An 18,228-nucleotide genomic window follows, 5' to 3' on the forward strand; every position below is an offset into this window, starting at 1 on the left:
CCTTCTAAATCCATCATCACAGGTTGTTATTGTTCAGTCTCTAAGTCATGTCCAACTCTTTGTGACCCCATGGGCTGAAGCATGCCAGGCTTCCCTGTCCTTCATCTTCTCCCAGAGTTTACTCAGACTCATGTCCATTGAGTTGGTGATGGACCACTCAACCATTCATCCTCTGTTATCCCCTTCTCCTCCTGCCCTCAGTCTTTGCCAGCATCAGAGTGTTTTCCAATGAGTCAGCTCTTCACATCAGGTGGCCAAAATATTGGAGCTTCAGCTTCAGCATCAGTGCCTCAGATAAATATTCAGGGCTGGTTTCCTTTAGGATTGACTGGTTTGATCTCTTTGCAGTCCAAGGGACTCTCGAGTCTTCTGCAGCACCACAGTTCAAAAGCATCAATTTTTCAGTGTTCAGCCTCACAGGGTCTTTCCTCCAAGCAAACATGAGAGAATGGGCTCATTTTTTAAGACACTAATTATATTTGATTAGGTTCTCACTCATGATCTCAAGAAGTACAGGCTATTCTAATCCCCACTCTTCAGGTCTTTCCAGCCTGTATATCAGGTATATGAGTGAAGAAAGTTTTTCGATGACTTTAGCCTCATTGAATTTCTAACTACAACCTCAAGAGAAATGCTGAGACTGAAATATCCAACTTATCTATCAAGTTCCAGACTGAATGAAAAAATCTGAACTAATAAAGTGAATGATGATGTTTTAAACCACCTAATTTTGGGACGATTTTTTTATATGGCAACCATATCTGAAACACTGCAGTAATTTAGACACTATAGTACTGGCTCATGGATATATTAGTTGAACAGAATGGAAAGCTAAGATATGGAATTATATATATATATATATATATATATATATATACACACACACACATATATATACTGTGCTGTCACTTCAGTCATATCCGACTCTTCGATATCCTATGAACTGTACTTCTCCAGGCTCTTTTGTTTATGGGATTCTCCAGGTAAGAATTGTTTTACTCTCTTCCAGGTGATCTTCCCAACCCAACCCAGGGATCGAACCTATATCTCATGTCTTCTGCATTGGCAGGCAAGTTCTTTACCACTAGTGCCACCTGAAAGTGAAAGTGAAAGTGAAGTTGCTCAGTTGTGTCCCACTCTTTGTGACCCCATGGACTGTAGCCTACCAAGTTCCTCAGTCCATGAAATTTTCCAGGCAAGAGTCCAGGGGAATCTTCCCAACCCGGGGATTGAACCTGGGTCTCCTCCCATGATGCAGGTAGACGTTTTACCATCTGAGCCACCATGGAAGCTATAGTGCCACCTGGGAAGCCTATATATATATATGAAATATGAAATTAGTGGTATTGCACTGTCATCAGGAAAATAATTATTATTCAATAAATGTACTGGGAAAATTTATTTATCCTTATGCTAAGAAAGAAGAGTATATACCCATCTCACACCATATCTGAACATATATCTTATGTGACTTTTAAAGATGTAAATATGAAAAAATACTTCAAAGTATTTAAAGAGTAATTTCTTTTTATTGAGAGCAGGGAATGATTTGGTAAGTGCATGCAAAGATATTTTGTCTTGAGTTCAAGACCTCATCAGCCTTGAGGAAGACCTCATCAGCCTTGAGGAAGACCTCATCGGTACCTTCCTCACTCTAGTGAGTATGGTCAAATTCAGGTGTCAGTCACTTCAATATAATATTTTTTAAGTAATTAATTCAATTAGATTCCTTTCTAGTTAAAAGATCTAGTGTATTTTTGCTTCCTTCACTGAGGAATAAATGAAATTTTATGTCTGGTAAAATTTGGTATGTGTTAATAATCAGAGGAACTAACATTGCTAAGTACACTGAGTCCAATCACAAGTAGAAAAAAAAGATAAAGGCATATGGAATATTTTAGTATCTAAGTTGTAGGGTGAATTCTAAGATTTAACTTGTAATACAAGGGCCTTAAAGAATGATCTTTGTGGGACTTCCCTGGTGGACCAGTGGTTACATATCCTCCTTCTAATTCAGGGGACATGAGTTTGATCCCTGGTTGGGGAACTAAGATATCACAAGCTGTGGAGCAACTAAGCCTACAGGCTGAGCCCACGCAACACAACTACTGGGTCTGTGCATTCTGAAGACCTAGTGCCACAATTAGAGAAGCCTGTGGGCTGCAACTAGCAAATCCTGTGCACTGCAGTGAGGACCCAGTGAAGCCACGAGGCAAAAAAAAAAAAAAAAAAAGATCTTTGTAATACAGTATTGGATTCCCTTAACTGCCAAAGGCTGTTGCAGAAAGAGAGGACAATTTTATTTCGTCACTTAAGGTAACAACATATCATTTACAGAGAGTCACAAAGTCATTCATTACATAAAACAAAAAATATATATCCAAAATGTTAAACATTTATTGCATTAGAAAACCTGTACCCAGATAGTTTAAAGTAGACATACTCTGGAGTGATATGAATGAGTTAAACCTATTTCAAGTATCAGAGAAGGTCAGTTGAAAAAATGCACAGAATGGAGTTGAAAATTTGAAACTTTCAGTGCAAAACCTGATTTGAATAGACAAAATCCATCATACACCACCATTACAGAAGAAAGCTAACAAAGTTCATTTCTCATCATTTTATCTTCTGCTATGGACAAAGTCTGTGAAATTTTAAATTAATTAATTTATTTTTATTGCTAGATTAATTTTTTTTAGCAATCAGATTTTTAAGTTTCAAATTTCTCTTTCTGGGACTAAAAGAGAACTTTTCACTAGGTCATATTTCTCAGTAACATAGAAGTATCAACACCCACAAATAAAAACTTCAAATAGGAAAAAAAAAAGTTACTGTCACTAAAGAATCTTAATACAGTATGTTATATATCTAAGAGGTTAAACATATGTGATTCTCTTGGTCTGTCAGAACTATAAAATATTCCACTTAAAGTTTAATTCATATAGCTGTTTCAGAATAAGCAGGATGGATAAACCAAAGGAAATGATTTTCTAAATATAGTCACTGAGAGTGACAATTCTTTGATTCTGGAAAAAAAAAAATGACTTTCACATCCTACATGATGGAAAACCCCCTCTTCCAACTAAGGTCGCATTTTTACTCCAGAGTTTCCTCATGGCATTTTTCATTTCTGAATTTCTCAGGGTGTAGATTAAAGAGTTCAACATAGGAGTTATGAAAGTTACGACCACCATCATGGATTTATCAATGGGAAAGTTGACATTGGGCCTTGCATACAGGAAGATACAAGGAACAAAGAATAAAAGGACCACAGTTATGTGAGATGCACAGGTGTAGAAGGCTTTGTGATTCCCTTCCGAACCATGAGTCTTCAGGGAGTGTAATATGACCCCATAGGACACTAAGAGGATGAAGAAGACAACAGTGCAGATTGCCCCTCCATTAGCTATCATAGAGAGTCCAATGAGGTGGGTATCAGTGCAAGCAAGTTTCAGTAAAGGGTACATGTCACACAGGAAGTTGTCAATGACATTGGGGCCACAGAAAGGGAGCTGATAAATAAAAAGAATTTGAACCAGTGAGTGCAGAAAGCCTCCAGTCCAGGTCACCAGCAGCATGAGGACACATACCCTCCGATTCAGGATGATCAAATAATGAAGAGGCTTGCAGATGGCTATATATCGGTCATAGGCCATCACCACCAGAAGAATGACTTCAGCACCAGCAGTTAAATGATCTATAAAGACTTGAGTCATACAAGCCTGGAAGGAAATAGTCTTTTTCTCATAAAGGAAGTCAATGATCATTTTGGGAGCAATGATGATAGAATAAACAGCATCTATAAATGATAAAGAAGCCAGAAAAAAGTACATAGGGGAATCCAGTGATCGGCTGGCTGCGATGGTCACCATGATAAGTAGATTACCCATTATTGTCACAACATACATGAGTAAGAATAGGATAAATAGAACTTTTTGCATCTCAGGGTTTTGTGTAAGCCCCAGGAGGACAAACTCAGTCACATTATTCCTATTTTCCATGTGTTCTCCTGAAGCTATTGATCAGGTGTCAGAGGCTGCAAACCGAGGGGTCAGTAATGAATTTGAGAAGATCACATGCTTTGTGCAAAATATGGGATGCCTTACTCGAGAGTGTTTGCTCAATCGGATCTCGCAGAGAGTAAGCCTTTGGAACATGACACTTTGCAATATCCTTCCACACACTCCATTCATTTTATCAAATCCATGCTTCAACTCCACTGATGAGACTTCAGTGTTCTAACAGGGTGGTTATATGAGTGGGTGTATCTGTAAATTTATGTACCAAGTGAGAAAAAAAAAAAAAATGATTTGTCCAGAATATCTTTCACAAAAAACTGTATTTTTTAACTTTACATATTATTTCTTTTTTGCTAAGTGCATTTTGACCTTCTGAGATCTACCATATAAATAACCAAAGTCTAATAACTTTCTTTATATATTTATGTGAAGTGACATCTAGTCATGGGGCATAAAATTATAAGCTGACCTTTAGATAAATACCTTTCTGAAAATTTTGAGTTCCCAAAATTGAGAAATAAGTCACCCACAACAGTGAAAGAACCAGGCAATGATTCTTTGCCTATTTTCCAATGCCTATTTTCCAATGCCTATTTTCCAATGCCTATTTTTGCTCATGCTTAGTCACTCAGCTGTGTCCTTCTCTTCTAAAACTGCACGAACTTTAGTCCAGCAGGCTCCTTTGTCCATACAAGGTTTCTCCAGGCAAGAATGCTAGAGTGGATAGCCATACTCTTCTCTCAGGGATTTCCTGCCCCAGGGATTGAATCTGGGCCTACTCAATTGCAGGCAGATTTTTTACCATCTGAGCCACCAGTGATACCCTCAGTGTTTATTAAACTCTAATTAAACTGAATTTCAAAACTTATCAGAGAATAACTGAGCATAGATAAAATGTATGAAATCGTTCTATTAAAGAACATACAATGACATCATCGTTTTGCTTGAATATATATACACACCCAAACAATACATACAAAAATATATATATACATTTATTACAAACTAGGTATTGAAGGGGAAAAATAGACAAAGAAAATGTAAGGGATTGGGTACTACAGAAACAATTTTTTCTGCTCTCCAAAATTGTTTAGAACTGATTATTGCTAGCCATAGCTCAATTAAGATGTCAACATAAAGATTTTAAACTGAATTATTATATAATGGAAAGAATTCTCTATCAAAAATCTAGAAATATTATTTGATTTTCCTTAGGCTTGGGCTTATTTTTGGGGCCCCAAAATCACGGCAGATGGTAACTGCAGCCATGAAATTAAAAGACGCTTACTCCTTGGAAGGAAAGTTATGACCAACCTAGATAGCTTATTAAAAAGCAGAGACATTACTTTGCCAACAAAGGTCCATCTAGTCAAGGCTATGGTTTTTCCAGTGGTCATGTATTGATGTGAGAGTTGTACTATGAAGAAAGCTGAGTGCTGAGGAATTGATGCTTTTGAACTGTGGTGTGGAAAAGACTCTTGAGAGTCCCTTGGACTGCAAGGAGATCCAACCAGTCCATCCTAAAGGAGATTGGTCCTGGGTGTTCACTGGAAGGACTGATGTTGAAGCTGAAACTCCAATACTTTGGCCACCTCATGTGAAGAGTTGACTCATTGGAGAAGACCCTGATGCTGGGAGGGATTGGGGTCAGGAGGAGAAGGGGACGACAGAGGATGAGATGGCTGGATGGCATCACCAACTCGATGGACATGGGTTTGAGTAAACTCCGGGAGTTTGTGATGGACAGAGAGGCCTGGCATGCTGTGGTTCATGGGGTCGCAAAGAGTCGAACACGGCTGAGAGACTGAACTGAACTGAACTGAGGCTTGGACTTCCCAGGTGGGTCTAATGTTAAAGAATCTGCCTGCAAATTCAGGAGGTGTAAGAAACGTGGGTTCGATCCTGTGAGTGAAAAGATTTCCTGGAAAAGAAAATAGCAACCCACTCCAGAATTTTTGCCTGGTGGATAGCATGGACGGAGGAGCCTGGTGGGCTATTGTCCATAGGATCACAAATTGCTGGATGTGACTGAATGTCTGAGCGTGATCACAAGGCACTTTTGTGAAAGTCACATCCCAACTCCTATTCCTATTGAAAATGAAGTGAAAGTTGCTCAGTTTGTCCTACTCTTTGTGACCCTATGGACTGTAGCCCGCCAGGCTCCTTTCTCCATGGAATTCTCCACGTCAGAATACTGGAGTGGGTGGCCATTTCCTTCTCCAGGGATCTTCCCAACCCAGGAATCAAACCTAGGTCTCCTGCTTTACAGGCAGATTTTTACCATCTGAGACACCATAGAAGCTCAAGAATTCCGGAATAGGTAACTGATCCCTTCTCCAGCAGATACGCCTTTTTCCAGAAATCAAACCAGGGTCTCCTGCATTGCAGGTAGATTCTTAACCTGCTGACCTATCAGGGAAGGCAGTATTATTTCCAGATATGTGAGTTTCCAAATTCTTGTCATTGAAAGCTTTATCCCAAATGACATCCTAATGTTTTTGCTGGTGCAATCTTTTTTATATTAACCAGGTGAATTCATGTGTGTTATAGGATATTTTTTTATTAAAGTAATCAATAGTTTAGACTGGTTATTTTGTTCAAATTATAAGTTCTTAGGGACATGAGTCTGTGTGAACTATAAGACATTCATTCTCACTAAAGGAAAATAAATTTTTGGGTCTTTCAGATATGATCTAGGACCAATTTTTCATGTAATTGCTTCAAATGTCCTCCATTTCAGTGTTTACTTTCTAGACTGTCATTTGTGAAGGTCAGGAAATTTTTCTATTCTCTGTGCCTCTGGTAAGCCAATCTGAACTCAAACATCAGAGGGAGAGTGAAGTATAGAGAAGAGAAAATAAGAGATGTTTGAGAAAAGGCAGATAGCAAATGGCAAAGACCATGAGCTGCATAGCATATGCTTTGAAATTGGTAAATAATTTCATTTGCAGACACTGAATGAGAAGGGGATAGAAGAATTTCAGATTTCCTGAGTAGTCAGTCTGCAGATGGAATGACAGATACCTCAAGATCAGCATCAAAACTTCCTTCTCAGAAGTCTTAAGCCTCCAGATCACAGAAAAATGAGAAAATCAAATCCTGAACTTTAACATGCATGAATAAAAGAATGTGCAGTTCCTAAGTCATGTCCAACTCTTTGAGACCCCATGGACTGTAGCCTGTCAGGTTCCCCTGTCCATGGGATTCTCCAGGCAAGAATACTCTAGTGGGTTGCCATTTACCAGCTGTCCAAAGGAGCCCTATGTCAGAACTCTGGCATTTCACTGTATAGATATTTCATTAAATATCTTCATTCACAACACAGAAGTTACATATACATTCGTAATGGAAAATAAATATTCACAGTGCATAGAAGTTCTTCTGAGCATTCAAAAGACAGCTTCCAGTAGGAGAGTCTAACCCTTTGACCTGTTGACCACTTAAAGCAGTTATGGGCTTACAAGTGGTTTTCCATTGAGTTTGTCAGTGCAGTGAACATTTCTTGTTATTGATTATATCTCCAGAATCTAAGTGTATCTTATGTGTTTTAAGTTATCAGTAAATATTTGACTCTTAAAAGGTTCTTATGAGCATAGCTAGTATTCTAAACTCTTCAAAAGTTTTATTTTGACACAGGATGATACAAAATCATATAATTTATAAATATTTTACTTTAGTAAAAATAAATATATTTGCTTCAAACAGTTGTGAGATTCTTCACATTTTCTTAACACAGTCAATAAAAACATATAATTTTTTAAAAATGCTCAAAAATGCAAATCAATGATAACTATCTCACAATGATAAGTACAATAAAATTAAGTAGATCTACACTATGCCAAATTCAACAATATAAGATGAAAAAAAATCATTTATATATGGTATGCAATGTGTAAAATTTTGGTAAACACTTTTAATTGACAGGATATTAGAGCTTATAGACCTTGAAAATTTGAGTTTCAGTCCAGATCCTTTTTCAATATATGATCACAACTCATGTCTAAATGTTTCTATTTAACTGTCTATATCATAAAACCTATTTCCAATACAAGCAAGAGTTTTTACTCTACTATTGAAACTTTATCATAAATGATGTAGCAAAACTTTGAAGGTTTGAATAAATACTCAAAGAGCTCATCAGATTTTTTTAAGAGATATATTTTAAAGCAATATTATATTTTACAAATAACTTTCATTGTAAATGAAAACAAATTCTGCCTCTAAACCCTAAATATGATTGAGCAGACTTTGAGGACCAATACAGGAAAACAATTATCAGAGACAGTACTCTGCCTACCTCATATACGGTTCTTGTCATTTTTGTTTGGTTTTGTTTTACAATTTTTCAGGGTTGGCCCTGGATGACAACACTGTACTTTATGAGAACTTGGATTCTAAATTATAGTTTGGAATTTGAGCCTCAAAATCCATACTTGCTACCTGTGTAACCTGCATCAAGTATTCAATACTATCTGGATAATGAGATATAATAGCATGCAATATATAGCATATTTGTACATGTTCATAAGAGCATTATTCACAATAGCCCATAGGAGGAAACCACCCACATGCTCAAAAAGTAATGAAGGTACAGACAAATCGTGCTATGTACAGACAATAGAATGTTAGCCAGCTTTCAAAAGGAAAGATGTTCTAATCCATGTTATAACATGGATGAATCTTGAAGACATATGCTAAGTACAGTAAGCCAGACAAAAAAAAGGCAAATATTTTATGATCCCCCTTTTATGAGATACCCAGAACAGTCATATTGACAGATGCAGCAAGCACATCATTGGTGACCATGGCTTATGGAACTGAGGAGTTAGGGAGTTATTGTGTAATTGGTGTAGAGTTTTAGTTTTAGATGATGATAAGTTTCTGTATTTGGAGAACGGTGATGGATGCACAATAATGTGCAAGGTTTACTTTACCACAATAAAAAATCATCAATGAATAAAATAATACCAGGACATTTAAAGAAATCATGGAAGAGATAATGATTTATAAAGAGCTATGTTAATTTATTATCTTAAATGTTGACACATTAAAATTCAAAATTATATTAAATTCTCTAAATTACATAAAGCACTTTTTAAAAAGTTATAATGAAGACCATTTCCAGATCACATTATATTGTCATATTTTGTTATGTGTTTTCTCTATTCTTCTATGCCAAAATAGAGAAATCAAATACTTGTAAAACAAAATATTGGATAAATATATCATCACTATTCTTAATTCAATAATATTTTACAAAATGGAGAAAAATGTAAGTAGCCTATTATTCCAGGAACTTCTGGCATAAAAGGTTTGAGATCATACTTTAAAATCTGCTTCTTAAGAAAGATACTTAATTCATTACAAATAACTCTATTTGGCCCTATTCTCATAGCAAAGAAGAATTTTTGTGAATGTGTTACCTGGGTTTTCTATTTCCTCTTCTGTCATTTGTTCCAATTCCAAACTTCTCCAATTCTGTCTTTGGTCCTTGAAGATGAAATCCAGTTCAATTAAAATAAGTCAGAATTGCAGCCGCATCCACCCTGCTGTGACCACAGAGGAAAGACAAGGGCACACTTAGTCCCTGCGGCAGGAAGTGCACGGTCACACAGATATATATCTGTCTGTACAAAGCAGGAGCATCTTCAGTGCTTATAAACACTTTACAGTTCAGATTGGAAAATTATCCAGAGTTGGCTTCAAGAATACACAGTTGATGTGGTTGATAAGTCATCAAATTTGAAAGATTTTATTGAAAATATATTTCAGTGTCAAATTCAAAACTTAACTATTATGCTCAACTAACCAGCTTAATTGAACAAACTTTTATAGTACTTTTAGTCAAAAATGAATATGAGCTGGATAATTATTAATTATAATTAGTCAATAACAGTGAAGAGCTGGATAATTAAAGAAATAGGTTTGATTTTGGATTTCTATAAATCATTTGCATGACTATTTCAATATGGCTCATACCTACTAATATAATCGCTTATATTTTACATCTTGGAAGTAACATCAATACCCAAGGAGAAGTCTTCACCCAGATAAAGGAAGATATGAACAGGCATTTGATCAACAGTGACGAAGAAAGCACCTCACTGAGCTGTTAAAACAATTAGTCCCCAAGCTGCTGGTTCAAGATAAAATTTACCTAGGAATCATGCTCCAGAGAACTGAGAGATCTTTTCAGTGCATGGTATATTTTCAGAGGCTTCCCCTGTCCAGTCACCTTAGGAGAGTCATTCTAGTAACAAAGAATAGTGACTTATTTACAGCAAATATATACATTTATATAAACAGCTATTTATTTTCAACTAATCAGTATATATTTGCAATTCTCAAATGCAGGATGGCACTGGAGTGAAGTTAAAAATATTAAGTTAATTAATTAAGTTAATTAATTAATTAAGTTAATTAATATTAAGTTAAAAATATTAAGTATAGCAGACATATGTAATGAGATTATTGTTAATTTCATTTAATTTAGATAACACCTGCATACAAAATTCAGATTTTATATGCAGATATTCTGCATACAAAATCTATAAATTAGTTTCCATTAAACTTGGATAACATCTAAGCATAGGTACATCTAAGCATCTGGTTATTTTCTTACCAGTAAGTAATAAAATATAAAGAACTTATCCTTTATTTAGAAAAGCTATTTTATATGATCCAGATTATAGTGAACTAATTATGACTCAGAATATGAGACATAGTATACGCATAGGTATAATTCTCTATGATCTTTCCTGCGGAGTGCAAAGAGCTACTTATGCTTTCTGCTTATGTGAAGGAGGTAAAAGAATTTGCTAGATCATATCAAAGAAGCAGAATTTACATGTTCCAGTAAAAGTAAGACACTGGAAACGTAACTGCCATTGTGACTCAAAATCTGTAATAATCTGTTATAATTCCCTATAAGCTACATTTATACTCAAACTAGGAAATTAAATATAAATAGAGTGATAGCATCTGTTACCTGCAGAAGCAAGAATGTTTGTTTTGTAATAAGCATCTCAATACAAACCACAAGAAGAGTTAGAAAGATATAAAATGCATGTGTTTAACAACATTAGAGAACTAGCAAGCGGTCCATATATTGTGGGGCCATTACTTTGAAAAGAAGCCAGAGTTAAACCCTGTAATTAACATCCTCTTTTCACTAAAGATATGGGCTAATTCTGAAAACTACACAAGAAAGCCTGAAAAGGGTGAGTTGAAATTCATACAAATGCCTTTCTCTTGGGACAATAAATGGGATTCAAAGTCTGTCCATAAGAATAGGACTTTGAAAATATCCAGTTGTTTTTGTTTGTTTGTTTGTTTGTTTTTTACTTTTTTATTCCCATAGAACAAAAACAGATCACGGAGATAGATCCAAAAGCTCTTACTGTGATTTATGTCAAAGTGTCCTGCCTGTGATTTCCTCTAGGAATTTTGCAGTGTCTAGTCTTACATTTAGGTCTTTAATCCCTTTGGGGTTTATTTTGTAGATGGTGTAAGAGAATGTTGTTGAAGAGACTCTCTTTTCCCCATTGTATTTCCCTGCCTCTTTAGAGACAGCCATGCAAAGTTATGGAGGAGATACCTCCACTATACGACTGAGTTAGAGAACGTGACATTTGTGAGAAGTAACATGAGTTGGAGTATTGTAGTCAGAGAAGCTCTGATTTATAAACAGTTATGTAACAATGAAAGATGACCTAACATTCTCCACTTGCAGAGAGGAAGAATGCAAGTATCTCCCATTTTACTAAAATTCATGTTAGTCAATTCCCTTTTATGAAGACATATATTAGAACTTATTTTCACTATAAGGAAAGAAATAAGAAGGATTTTTTTGTTTTAAAAATATTCATTCTAATACTAATGGTGGACTTTTGTAAGACTGCAGAGGCATACATTTGTCATTCAAAATAAAGAAAAAGCTTGTAGTGCAGAAATATATGGCAACAAGTCAGAGAAAACTACAACACATTGACATCACCTTCTTGAAGGACAAAGCGAATTATTAAGAGTGAAGAAAATTTCTCATCTATAGACCTAAACATACCACAGAAAATCCTGTCTCATTTGCAAGAAACTAGGACTGATCTTTAAAGACATGGATTGGATATTTGTAGCTGAGATTTTATAAAGGACCCACATTGTAGTGTAACTGTTCCTGACACCCTTTAAGGGGAAGCACATGGGTTGCTATTCAGTGGCTCAGTCGTGTCTGACTCTTGGTGACCCCGTGGACTGCAACATGACATGCTTCCCTGTCCTTCACTATCTCCCACAGTTTGTTCAAATTCTTGTCCACTGAGTCAGTGATGCCATCCAACCATCTCATCCTCTGTCATCCTCTTCTCCTGCCCTCAGTCTTTCCCAGCAAGGTGTTTTCCAGGGAGCTTCAGCTTCAGCATCAGTCCTTCCAACGAATATTCAGTGTTGATTTCTTTTAGGATTGACAGGCTTGATCTCCTTGCAGTCCAAGGGCCTTTCAACAGTCTTTTCTCCAGCACTATAGTTCAAAAGCATCAGTTCTTCAGCGCTCAGTTTCACAGGGCCTCTCTTCTAAGCAAACATGAGAGAGTGGGCTCTGGCAAACTTTCTATTTTTATTAGGACATCAATTGTATATGATTAGATCCTTACTTTTGTGATCTCAAGATGTACCAGCTGTTCTAATCCCCACTGTTCAAGGCTCTCCAGCCTGTGTATCAAGTATATGAATGAAGAAACTTGTTTAGATGACTTCAGCCTCTGCCCATTTCTAACTAAAACCTCAAGAAAGATGCTGAGACTGAAGTAGCCAATTGATCTGATCAAATTCCAGATCCACTGAAAACATCTGAAACAATAAAGTGAATGTTACTGCTTTAAACCACTCAATTTTGCCGTGATGTTTTATATGACAATGGTATCTGAAACACTGCAGTAATTTAAGCACTATAGTACTGGTTCATGGATATTAGAGGAACAACACGGACAGCTAAGAAATAGAATAATGTGTATGTATACATGTATGAAGTTAGTGGTATTGCAAGGTAGTCAGGAAAATAATTATTATTCAATAAATGTACTGGTAAGATTTGTTTATCCTTATGCTAAGAAAGGAAAGTATATGTCCATCTCACACCATATCTGAAATGTATATCTTATGTGACTTTATTTTTTTATTTTTTTTTTTTATTTTTTTTTTATTATTATTATTATTTTTTTCCAGTGGGTTTTGTCATACATTGATATGAATCAACCATGGATTTACATGTATTCCCAATCCCGATCCCCCCTCCCACCTCCCTCTCCACCCGATTCCTCTGGGTCTTCCCAGTGCACCAGGCCGGAGCACTTGTCTCGTGCATCCCACCTGGGCTGGTGATCTGTTTCACCATAGATAGTATACATGCTGTTCTTTTGAAATATCCCACCCTCACCTTCTCCCACAAAGTTCAAAAGTCTGTTCTGTATTTCTGTGTCTCTTTTTCTGTTCTGCATATAGGGTTATCGTTATCACCTTTCTAAATTCCATATACATGTGTCAGTATGCTGTAATGTTCTTTATCTTTCTGGCTTACTTCACTCTGTATAATGGGCTCCAGCTTCATCCATCTCATTAGGACTGGTTCAAATGAATTCTTTTTAATGGCTGAGTAATATTCCATGGTGTATATGTACCACAGCTTCCTTATCCATTCATCTGCTGATGGGCATCTAGGTTGCTTCCATGTCCTGGCTATTATAAACAGTGCTGCGATGAACATTGGGGTGCACGTGTCTCTTTCAGATCTGGTTTCCTCAGTGTGTATGCCCAGAAGTGGGATTGCTGGGTCATACGGCAGTTCTATGTCCAGTTTTTTAAGAAATCTCCACACTGTTTTCCATAGCGGCTGTACTAGTTTGCATTCCCACCAACAGTGTAAGAGGGTTCCCTTTTCTCCACACCCTCTCCAGCATTTATTGCTTGTAGACTTTTGGATAGCGGCCATCCTGACTGGCGTGTAATGGTACCTCATTGTGGTTTTGATTTGCATTTCTCTAATAATGAGTGATGTTGAGCATCTTTTCATGTGTTTGTTAGCCATCTGTATGTCTTCTTTGGAGAACTGTCTGTTTAGTTCTTTGGCCCATTTTTTGATTGGGTCATTTATTTTTCTGGAATTGAGCTGCAGGAGTTGCTTGTATATTTTTGAGATTAATCCTTTGTCTGTTTCTTCATTTGCTATTATTTTCTCCCAATCTGAGGGCTGTCTTTTCACCTTACTTATAGTTTCCTTTGTAGTGCAAAAGCTTTTAAGTTTCATTAGGTCCCATTTGTTTAGTTTTGCTTTTATTTCCAATATTCTGGGAGGTGGGTCATAGAGGATCTTGCTTTGATTTATGTCGGAGAGTGTTTTGCCTATGTTCTCCTCTAGGAGTTTTATAGTTTCTGGTCTTACATTTAGATCTTTAATCCATTCTGAGTTTATTTTTGTGTATGGTGTTAGAAAGTGTTCTAGTTTCATTCTTTTACAAGTGGTTGACCAGTTTTCCCAGCACCACTTGTTAAAGAGGTTGTCTTTTTTCCATTCTTATGTGACTTTAAAGACATAAATATGAAAAAAAACTTTAACATATTTAAAGAATTTTTTTTTTTAATACAAAGAGCTGGTAAGGACTTGAGAAGTACATGCAAAGATATTTTTCATTGAGTCCAGTTTCCTTATCTGTATGTTCCTCACTCTAGTGAGCATGGTCAAATCCACATGTCAGTTCCCTCAAATATGATTATTTTTGAAGTGGTTATTTCACTCTATTAGATTCCTTTCTAATTAAAAGATCTAGTGCAGTTTTTATTTCCTTCACTGAGGAATAAATGAAATTATATAACTGGCATTAGTTCAATATGTGTCAATAATCGGAGGCATTAACATCGCTAAGTACACTAAGTAAATGCAGTTAGAAATTGATCAAAGGATAAAGGCAGATTGAATACCTTAGTATTAAGTTGTGGGTTGAATTCTAAGAAGAACCGTATAATGAACCTTAAAGAATCTTAAAGAATGATCGTTGTGAGACCTCCCTCGTGGTCCAGGGGTTAAGAATCCACCTTCTAATGCAGGTTTGATTCCGCATGCTACAGGGCAACCAAGCCTGCAAGTACTGAGCCTGCACAATGGAGCCTGCGTGCTAGGTCACTTCAGCCGTGTCCATCTTTTTGTGACGCTATGGACTGTAGCCCAGCAGGCTCCTCTGTCCATGTATTCTTTAGGCAAGAATACTGGAGTGTGTTACCATTTCCTTCTCCAGAGGATCTTTCTGATCCAGGGATCAACCTAGGTGTTTTATGTCTCCTGCATTGGCAGGCATGAGCCTAGGTGCCCCAATTAAAGAAACTCACGGAGCTGCAATAATAGAAGCCCACACACTGCAATGAAAAGGCCACACACCACAAATGAAGGCCCAGCTCAGCCAAAAGAAAAATAAAAAGAATGATGTTTGCTATACAGTATCTTACCCTCCAAACTATCAAAGAATCAAAGAGCTACAGAGAATTGGGAAGACATCCATTATTGGATTAAAAAATCTGTACCCAGATATAGAAAGACTCTGGAATTATATGTGATATGAATGACTTAAAACTGTGTTTCAAGTATCAGAGGGCTGTTGATCTAGATGCACAGAATACAGTTGAAAATTTGACATTTTCAGAATGAACAAAGATCCATCATATACTACCATTTTAATATAAAGTTGACAAAGTTCATTTCTCATGGCTTTATACCTTCTATAAATATGGTCTGTGAAATTTTCAGTAATTAATTTTATTGTTAGATTAACCTATTTAACAAAAATCTGAATTTTTATTTTTTTTGTCTCAAGATAGAAGTTTATTTATTTATTTATTTTTCATTTATTTGTATTATTTGGAGGCTAATTACTTTGCAATATTGTAGTGTTTTTTGCCATACAGTGAAATGAATCAGCCATGGATTTACATGTGTTCCCCATCCCGATCCCCCCTCCCGCCTCCCTCCCAATCCCATCCCTCTGGGTCTTCCCAGTGCACCAGCCCTGAGCACTTGTCTCATGCATCCAACCTGGGCTGGTGATCTGTTTCACCCTTGATAGTATACTTGTTTCAATGCTGTTCTCTCTGAACATCCCACCCTTGCATTCTCCCACAGAGTCCAAAAGTCTGTTCTATACATCTGTGTCTTTTTTTCTGTTTTGCATATAGGGTTATCGTTACCATCTTTTAAAATTCCATATATATATGTTAGTATACTGTATTGGTGTTTATCTTTCTGGCTTACTTCACTCTGTATAATGGGCATAATTTCACACTCTCTAATAGAGAATACATTCTACTAGGTCATATTTCTTGGTACTAGGATGGTACTATAACCCACAAATAAGAATGTGAAATAGACACAAAAAATGTTGTCAGTGAAGAATCTTAATACAGTATGACTACATATATAAGAGATTAAATATATATGATTCTCTTGGTCTCTCGGGACTGTAAAATATTCCACTTACATACAGTTTTATTTATATAGTTGTTTCAGAATAAACAGGCTAAATAAAACAAAGGAAATAATCTTCTAAATAAAACCAAGGAAGGTGAAACTATTCTTTGATTCTGTAAAAGAATAACCTTCACATCCTATATGATGGATAACTCCCTCTTCCAACTAAGGCCGTATTTTTACTCCAGAGTTTCCTCATGGCATTTTTCATTTCTGAATTTCTCAGGGTGTAGATTAAAGGGTTCAACATAGGAGTTATGAAAGTTAAAACAACCATCATGGATTTATCAATGGGAAAGTTGACATTGGGCCTTGCATACAGGAAGATACAAGGAACAAAGAATAAAAGGACCACAGTTATATGGGATGCACAGGTGTAGAAGGCTTTGTGATTCCCTTCTGAACCATGAGTCTTCAGGGAGTGTAATATGACCCCATAGGACACTAAGAGGATGAAGAAGACAACAGTGCAGATTGCCCCTCCATTAGCTATCATAGAGAGTCCAATGAGGTGGGTATCAGTGCAAGCAAGTTTCAGTAAAGGGTACATGTCACACAGGAAGTTGTCAATGACATTGGGGCCACAGAAAGGGAGCTGATAAATAAAAAGAATTTGAACCAGTGAGTGCAGAAAGCCTCCAGTCCAGGCCACCAGCAGCATGAGGACACATACCCTCCGATTCATGATGATCAAATAATGAAGAGGCTTGCAGATGGCTACATATCGGTCATAGGCCATCACTACCAGAAGAATGACTTCAGCACCAGCAGTTAAATGATCTATAAAGACTTGAGTCATACAAGCCTGGAAGGAAATAGTCTTTTTCTCATGAAGCAAGTCAGTGATCATTTTGGGAGCAATGGCGGTTGAATAGACAGCATCTATAGATGATAAAGAAACCAGAAAAAAATACATAGGGGAACCCAGTGATCTGCTGACTGTGATGGTCACCATGATAAGCAGATTACCCATTATTGTCACAATGTAGATGAATAAGAATGGAACAAATAGAACTTTTTGTATCTCAAGGTTTTGTGTGAGCCCCAGAAGGACAAACTCAGTCACATTGTTCCTATTTCCCATGTGTCCTGAAGCTGTTGATCAGGTATCAGAGACTGCAAACCAAAGGGCCAGTAATGAATCTGAGATCACAAGTTTTGTGTCAAATATGTGATGCCTTACTGAACAGTTTTCTCCACAGTATCTCACACAGAGTAAGTCTTTAGAACATGACACTTTGTAATGTCCTTCCACAGTACACCATTCATTTTATCAAATTCCTTGCTTCAACTACAGTGATGAAGCTTCAGTGTTCTAATCGAGGAGTATATATGAGTGGGTATATCTGTGAGTTTATATACCAAATGAGGAAAAAGATGCTTTCTCCAGAACATCTCCTATCAAAGACAAGATTTTTTTTCATTTTACATATCATTTTTTTTCCTAAGTGTATTTTCACCTTCTGAAATCTGTCATGAAAACAATATCATCTGTAATAACTTTCTTTACATACTTACATGAAGTAATACCTAGTCATGGAGCATACAATTATGTGCTAATACACTCAAACATGTTCAACTCTTGTGACCCTATAGGAGCCTGCCAGGCTCCTCTGTCCATGGGATCCTCCAGGCAAGAATACTAGAGTGGATTGCCATTTCCTTCTCCAGGATAAAATTATAAGTTGAGCTTTTGATAAATAC

At 36.6% G+C, this 18,228-nt stretch overlaps 2 protein-coding genes across 2 annotated transcripts; both read right to left on the reverse strand.

The window, feature by feature from the left end:
- Positions 1-3,047: 3,047 nt before the first annotated feature.
- On the reverse strand, positions 3,048-4,062 carry LOC133046187 (olfactory receptor 4A15-like). Its single transcript, XM_061129117.1, has one exon. The coding sequence runs from the start codon at positions 3,999-4,001 to the stop codon at positions 3,048-3,050; it is 954 nt and encodes a 317-aa protein (XP_060985100.1). The 5' UTR covers positions 4,002-4,062.
- Positions 4,063-16,654: 12,592 nt separating this feature from the next.
- LOC133046188 (olfactory receptor 4A15-like) lies at positions 16,655-17,669 on the reverse strand. Its single transcript, XM_061129118.1, has one exon. The coding sequence runs from the start codon at positions 17,606-17,608 to the stop codon at positions 16,655-16,657; it is 954 nt and encodes a 317-aa protein (XP_060985101.1). The 5' UTR covers positions 17,609-17,669.
- Between the last annotated feature and the right edge of the window lie 559 nt (positions 17,670-18,228).

The sequence above is a fragment of the Dama dama genome, chromosome 24 (genome assembly GCF_033118175.1).
Source record: "Dama dama isolate Ldn47 chromosome 24, ASM3311817v1, whole genome shotgun sequence".
Lineage (NCBI taxonomy): Eukaryota > Metazoa > Chordata > Mammalia > Artiodactyla > Cervidae > Dama > Dama dama.

What these genes read in the sequence shown, in the direction of transcription:
- LOC133046188 (XM_061129118.1), bottom strand. Translation starts at nt 17,608, where the DNA reads ATGGGAAATAGGAACAATGTGACTGAGTTTGTCCTTCTGGGGCTCACA.
- LOC133046187 (XM_061129117.1), bottom strand. Translation starts at nt 4,001, where the DNA reads ATGGAAAATAGGAATAATGTGACTGAGTTTGTCCTCCTGGGGCTTACA.